The sequence below is a fragment of the Micrasema longulum genome, unplaced genomic scaffold (genome assembly GCF_059751315.1).
Source record: "Micrasema longulum isolate JH-2025_06_02 unplaced genomic scaffold, ASM5975131v1 h1tg000274l, whole genome shotgun sequence".
NCBI lineage: Eukaryota > Metazoa > Arthropoda > Insecta > Trichoptera > Brachycentridae > Micrasema > Micrasema longulum.
Window position 1 is genome coordinate 109,530 of NW_028277478.1, and position 8,143 is coordinate 117,672.

Sequence of the window (8,143 nt, forward strand, 5' to 3'; positions counted from 1 at the left end):
AGTTGTCAGTACTGTTTCTGTAAAAACCGCAGCGGTTTGTCAAATGTTCGGTGCTCAATTTGATTTATAAACCATTAAAATATTCAATAGTGAATTTCTTAAAATAGTATTCAATGATGGTGAGTATACAAATACATATTTAAATTTTATCTGATTTGACCGCAAGTATTGCATATTACGATAAAGCAACTAGACATTTTTTAGTAATTGGATTAAAATATTTAAAGTTTTTCGCGCGTTGCTATGGAAACGCTAATCATGAACTCTGCAACTATAATCCTTCATGATTACCAATCAAAGTAAAAAAAAGTAGTATAAAATATAATACAATATTCATTGTAAAAAGTTCTTACTTACAAGTACTTTTTTTAAATATTTGTTTTGGACGAATATTTTAGTTTGATTAATGATTAAACATTGGAGTTCTTATAATGAACACAAATACGGCCATTTTCCAAATGTTCTAAACAACTTGTGCCAGAAAAATGGTAATCCAAAGATAGCAAAGGGTTTGAAACTTAGATCTTTAATTTTACAGTCCATAACACTATCACGAGACCTAAACCTGGTGAATAATATAAAACAATAATAAGCATTTACATTATAATAGCTTAAATAAAGGATATAATTACTTGTATATTGTTGTATTGGTACTATTTTTAGGGTCTTCTAGCATTACTCAGGAAGCTTCGGTCTTCCCCTGAGAAAGAATTAAGACTATTATTGCTCGGTTTGGATAACGCAGGAAAAACTACCCTTCTGAAAAAATTGGCATCCGAAGACATTACTCACATAACCCCTACAGCCGGCTTTAATATTAAATCCGTTCTCTCCGATGGATTTAAATTAAATGTTTGGGATATAGGAGGGCAGAGAAAAATCCGCCCCTACTGGAGAAATTATTTTGAAAACACCGACGTTTTGGTAAGAATCAAAATAAAACGATTAAAAAAAAAATGTGTTAGGGAATCATTAAAACTAAACTTTCGTAAATGACAAATTACCAAATACTACTAAAACTTTTTAATTTTATACCTGTCACGTAAATGTCCTCTGGGTGTTTGTAGATAATAAATAAATATATTATGTAAAAGTTATAAGGAATTGTATATAGTTAAGGAATTACTAATTGTTTTTTTTTAAAAGCAATTATCTCAATAAATACATAAGTAGAAATTAAATTAATCTTGTTTATAAACTTAAAATTTATTCAATTATAAAATAAAGGTTTTAAATATGAATATATGATCAGTAACAATAATAATAACAGCAATGAAATTATAATCATTCATTAATATTGTCAAATGGCTGTATGAAATATAAAAAATGTATGCATGACTGAAAAAAACAGAATTATAGTATTTACTGGCCTCAGAGAAGAAATAGTTTTTTGCAGATTAGTTTTGGGAGAAGCCTTGTGAACGCCATATTCCCCAACTGGGGAGTGGCGATGGATTGATGATGGTGGCTTAGAAAAGAGATGGTTTGAACTACTTATGACAGCAGTGTTTTTATTTCCAGATTTATGTCGTTGATTGCTCAGACAAAAAACGTTTAGAAGAAACTAATTCAGAGCTCAGTGAACTTCTGGGAGATGAAAAGTTAAAGGGAGTTCCTCTACTTGTATATGCCAACAAACAGGATGTTCCTTCTGGTAAAACTGTTCATTATAAACAATCAATTGATAAATGATAAAATTAAGAATGTGGTGCTGCGGTTTAAACATGTAGAGGGAATGAACAGCGAAAGAACCGCTAAAAAGATTTTTGTCTAACTGATTATTTTAACCATTTCTGATTTTTATTTTTGCCGTGTCCGGCTGAATGAAAAATACAGTTCTGTATGTGAAATGGAACCCGAACCCTAGACGAGTGCTTTCGAATTTTAAGTAAAAATCCTGAAAAAGAAAATCGAGTGGAAAAAGTTCGCTTTGTAGTGAAGTCGTTGGTATGTACACACACACCACGCTCGAGGTCCTGGGTTTGATTTCTGGCAGGGTGGATTTAAAATATTGGTTTTAAAGGCGGTTCTTCACTGCAGTGTTTTTTGTTCATGGACTGGCACATGACGCGTAAGGCTGATCACCTTACCTTTCATGCATTGACATAATAATGCATAGACATGCTCTATGGAGTATTGACACAAAAACGTACCATAGTTACCGAGTTAGTTTCACCAGGGCTGCATTTTCTCACCGGGAATCGAACCCGAAACAAGTGTCTTGACCACTGCACTATGGAGGCCACCAATTACACTATATAACGAGTCTCTTCTATCAATTTCTTACATTTTTCTTTGAGTTTTTTCTCTGTAATTTATTTTCTTCTTTCTTTCATTTACTTACATACTACAAAAATAATAAGTGTTCCCAAGCATACTTTAAGCTTGCAGATTAAAAGCGTCATTTATTGATTGGCATACATGAGAATATCAGTCATCAACCAAATAACCTCAGTATGATTATCATATTCCTGGTAAAGATAAATTGTTATCATACTATTTATTATGCAGTACTAAATAAACACCCATAACTATAACCATGTACATACTAATAATAGTTACCATAGATAATTAAGTAGCTTAAAATAAACTACCAGCCACTTAGTGATTCGCTATTCAGATTAAAATACATTTTTCGTTCTATTTAGTGTTTTCTTTTATTATTTAAATCAGAACAATTTATTTTTCAAAGATAATATTATGAATCAATGATCTGATAACGGGATTTGCAAATACAACTGACAAAATAATATTAATATATTTATGTAAGTATTTGTATCCCGTCACTGATGTTACTGCGACCTGTGTAGATCTCTTGTGACGTGTCCTCGTAAATTAGTTTTCACCTTTCAAGTCCAGGCCTTTAAAGAGTCTGGCTACTGAGTGGAGGGCAAGTGTTCTCATACTTTTACATTTTCCTCTCCAAGCCCAGGTCCTTAAAGTATCGTGCTATTAGGAAGGGGAGAGCGCTTAACATCCTTGGGTTTAACCAGTGGTCCCCGAGGATGCAGTTTATTTTGTGATATAAAGCATCACATTCACAAAGAATGTGTATTGTTGTTTAATAATTTATTTAACACTTTATATACATATACAATATATTTATATACATATAAGGGCGGGCATATTGCCTTAAGGCAATTTCTTCCTACCAACCCAAACCGTTCAGTTTGAGTAAATATCAAATACATGGACATGTTGTATCTTACAATTTTATACAAAAATTAAAAACAAAGATTAACAAAATAAAAAAAAATAAAAAATTAACACTGAACTATGAAGAAAAGAGAGGGTATGGGAAGGAAAAAAGAAGGAAAAAGGAACAATTTAAATATTTAGATAGTGACATTTCAATCTTGACTTAAATGTAAATAAAGAAGGAGCGTCTCTATTAGTGGGTAGATTATTCCACAATCGAGCGGCTACTACTGTGAAAGAGGATGAAAGAAAATTAGAGCGATGACAGGGTATTAAAAGTATTTTGTGTTATTAAATTAGTTTAGTTCCTAACTCTGAACAGTTCACACGTGTTTTATTGAGTTTTCCGTCCTGTTCGCCTTCCTGCACATCACTTTTTGCTCCGCTCTGCCAGATGACTGCCTTCACCTCTCAACTTCACTTGGACCGGATGGAAAGTCTTTTTCGGGGATATTGAGGTAGACTTGTGGTCGGCGCAGTTGTGCCCCTACCTTCCGACGTTGTCTTTGACTCTGTTTGGGAGGGCGGCTTCGGCGACGCGGGTGACGAACCAGCGCACACATCGTGGTAACATGTATGTGACAACCCTAATCACCCTTATAACCTCTCAGACCTTAGAACAGACGGAGCGGGTTCTAGAGTACAGTCAGCACGCAGTCCTCTTGAGTTAGTTTACTATTTAGTTTTGTATGTTACCACTTCCGTTCGATGGAACAGCAACAACACAGATAGACAAGAGTTCTATTCAGACAACCTATGCAAGTACTCAAGCATGTATTCCTTTATTTAAAAGGGATTTTATACTCATGGTAGGCCTTTACCCAGTTTCTTCCACTCTTGAATGTGTAATAACAATATGTATTTGATATTTTTCAGCTTTACCCGCGAGTGAAGTAGCTCAAGCTTTGGGATTACATTTACTAAGAGACCGAACTTGGCAAATTCAATCCTGTGTAGCAATTGAAGGAACCGGTGTTAAGGTAACAATATAAGTACATGTTACATTTTACTGAGTTCTATAAGTAGATACATTTTACTGAGTTTTAAAATATTTGTATTTTAAATGATTTTTACTACATTTTTTAGTATTTATTTATTTGTTCATATTTTTTTCTTACAAACTATAATTAATAATAATAAAAATGTGTCCTCACTGGGGTTACCAGTGCCGAGGACACTTAACAATATACTTTTTTGAAACGTTTTTACATTAGAGAATAAACAAAGACTAACTTAATAAACAGAGATAATTAACAAAATATTCAGACTGTTTTAAAAACTAGGTATATATGTACATCTATATTATTTATATTCCAAAATGCACAATGAAAATAACAAAAACCTAACATAAACTATACACTTGTGGAGCAGTTGATTCAATATTGGTTTGGGCGAATGAGACAATCCACTACTTACTTCTACCTAGCTCCACTATCCATTTGTTTATAGCCTTTTTAAACATTTTCTCGTTACTAATTGTTTTAATAGACAGTGGAAGTAGGTTATAGATTTTAATTGAATAATACTCAAAATTCTCTTGTTTCCCTATGTTTTTACTATATTTATAACTTTGTTTTTACTATTTTTTTGCTTCGTTTTTCATTACATTTTTACTAAATTTTTTACCATGTTTTTATTCCATTTTTTACTTTGTTTTTCACTTTGTCAACTATCTTAATAACTGTTTCTATATATTGATTACTGTTTTTATTAATTTTTTTTGGCTGTCTTAAAATGGGGTAAAATTATAATTTTGTGTATGTAATATAATAATAAAAAAATATTCATAAAACACATAATATGGACATTATTTACAAGCACATTTTATCTTCCATGTTGTCATTTTTGTAGTCATACAGAAAACTCTTTCATGCATATTTATGCACAATATAGGTAGGTATAGTAAAATTATTTTGCTGTGAAGTTAAATTAACTCTTAAAGCTGGCTCAAAAAATACGGGCGTATATGGTCGGTCATATGAGACCCAATTTTTTGTTTTTTCTTAAATATTATTTTATCAACGCAATATGCTTTGTCGGCCTCGTGGTGTAGTGGTAAGCGCGTTTGCCTATCACGCCAGAGGTCTCGGTTTCAATTCCCGACATGGTTGATACAAAATATTTATTTAAAAGGGTGTTTTTACACTAAAATATTGCACAGTCCCTGGACTGGTACCTGAAGCGTGAGGCTGTTCGTCTTACCCTTATGTAACGAAAATTATCAAGATGCGCTGCGATCAGTGTTCCAATGCAGTGCCCTATGCACCATTAAGTGCAGAAGGGGAATGATGATGATGATGATTGTATGCTTTGAATAATGAAAAAAACGTGTGGAAAAGTTTTGTTTACGACTTCTGATGACTTTGTTAAAAAAAATGACTTGCAAAAATGACTTTTCACATGACCAATCATTTTTAATACTACTGGGTGTAATCGGACTTATCTCTGGTGGGTATAAGTTGAAATTCCTTGGTTTAGATTTACTTAATTTATTAACTGTGGAATTTCGTCAGGAAATACTAGCAGTATAGATCTTTTAATGAATCTGTTGAATTTTGAGTTGTTTTTAACATTTTAATTCAGTCCATATTATTGCCATTGTTGTAGTTAAAGTTAAAATACCCAAATTAAAATTACTTAGCCTAGTCCCTCTTCTGTAACAACTTTTTCATAAAACTTTCTTATGAAATTTGTAGTTTATTTGCTAGTGAATATTTTCTCAAGGTTATTTAATTAGTCAAGTCAAGTAACTTTTCTCAAAACTGTGATATTGTTACTCAGTTCTTTCCCTATCACGTTGATGATAATATCTGTACCTCAGAGGCAAACGGATGCAAATCCAAACGTCAAATGTTCAATAATAGCCCAAATAATCTACTTTCTCTAATAGATTTCTTATTATTCAGAACATTCATGTGTATGTTCAGTATCTTAACACATTAGTTCTTTCATTATAAGACTTACATTTCTGCAAAATCAATGATCATGATCATGTTCCACATGTTAGCAAACAAACATGGAAACTTAGACTTATTTCATTTATCTTTATACCAAATAAAATCATTACTTTTTAATCACTTCTTTTCTAAATTATAAAAATGTACTAAGTGTTATATTTGTTTTACTGTTCATGCTATGATACATCGCTTCTGTTTCTTCAATACTTTTTTATTCAAACCCTTTATTTATTGTTAATTTGCTGCATACCTATGTTATAATTTCTTATTTAATTTTTCTTTATTATGTTCTTATTTTCTGCTGTTTGTATTTCGTGTATCTATATTTTTTATACTGTGTTCAGGTGTTTTGTTTCATTATAATTGTTTTTTCATATTATTTTATACATACTTTGTCAAAGACGTAAGCCGTCGAAATAAATAAATCAATAAATAAATAAACTGGATACGAAAATCAAAATATCTTATCATCAAACTCTGGATTTGCATCCGTCTGTCTCTGAGGTACAGAAATATCTTATAATGTTTGCAGTTATGTATGCAATTTCATTTTGCCACTAAAACCTACAAAAAGCAATGTTAAATGTTTCAAAGAAGATTTTTTTCCAAGCTTTTTATTTATTCTTATTCTTAGTGGGGGGGGGTCAGTACTATGCAAGCTCCTGATGTCACTGCGACCTGTGAAAATCTATTGTGACGGGTGTCCGTGAATAATTCTCGCCCTCCAAGCCCAGGTCTATAAAGAGCCTGGCTACTGTGTGGAAGGCGAGAGTTTACATTTTGCTAAAACTCCCCCTCTTAGCCCAGATCCATTAAGTATTAGGCTATTAGGTAGAGGGCGAGCTCTTTAACATCCTCATGTTTAACCAGTGGTCCCTCGAGGATGAGGCTCCTTTTATGATGTGAAGCATCACATTCGCATAGAATGTGTATAAGTGTTTCCTCATCTGCACTGCAGAACCTACATCTAGAAGTTTCAGAAAGGTTCATTTTAGCAAGGTGTTAAGCTTTTTACTTACAAAGTAGTTGGTTCCTATGCTCGTAATAACAAAACTTTTAAATTCCCCGATTTCTATAATTTTCATGTCAAATGATAATTATTATGTTATTTTTAATGATTTATTTTTATTTTTCAGGAGGGCATGGAATGGGTTTGCAAAAATATAGGAAAAAAATAGCGATATGTTTTCTAAGGATAAATAAATAGAAATAATGAATTTAACAGTATTCTTTTTTAAGAGTGATGTATTAAAGAGTAAATAACGGCATTTAAAAATAACAGCAATGACAAACCATCATACCTTTTCTCTGAAGGGTAGGCACATAGCAGTGAGGATAGAGTGCCACATCACTCTATGTTCGCACCTTGTTTCAATACACAATAAATTCATTTGTGAATCTTCTCATGCAATCATAGTGTTTATTCCGACTTTTGACGGGTCTATTTTCAAGTATTTGTTGAATTTAATCATGTTCATATGTCTTTCTCGTTTTCTGCATCCACCAACATCACATTGCAAATCTTTTAAGCCATTCTTTCTTCACCTTATTCTATGCATATATTAAAATTATAACAGCACCCCTTTCTCAATGAGGAACTTCAGCCCTACGGGAAATTGGATACAAAAAATGTTTTCTTACGCGGGGTAAAAATTAGAGCATTAAATTGTAAAGAAAAGTTTCTTGAAAATGTACAGAAAAAATAATAAAAAATATTTTGATAAAAACGCACTACTTTAAATGACGTCACTGGTTCATGTGAATCAACCTATGATCTGAGAGCTATGGAAGATTTCCGGTCTGCTTGTCGCTTCTGGACCAATAGGAAGAACTGAATGAGAATAAGCAGAAATGAACCTCTGACGTTACACGCGGAGTTATTTCAGAAATACAAAACTTTGAAAAATTGTAGCGCCGATAATACGATATATAAAAATTAAAAAAAAAAAATTTTGACTTAGTTTAACAGTCTATTAACAAATAAAAAA

The 8,143-nt window shown here is 32.1% G+C and overlaps 1 protein-coding gene across 1 annotated transcript; it reads left to right on the forward strand.

Annotated features, from left to right (window-relative positions):
* Positions 1 to 7,369, forward strand: LOC148282951 (ADP-ribosylation factor-like protein 3). The gene is made up of 5 exons (XM_088224242.1): positions 1 to 119; positions 664 to 924; positions 1,522 to 1,654; positions 4,075 to 4,178; positions 7,292 to 7,369. Exons 1-5 carry the CDS (start codon positions 114 to 116, stop codon positions 7,331 to 7,333), a joined length of 546 nt encoding a protein of 181 aa, XP_088080368.1. The 5' UTR covers positions 1 to 113; the 3' UTR covers positions 7,334 to 7,369.
* The last annotated feature ends 774 nt before the right edge of the window (positions 7,370 to 8,143 follow it).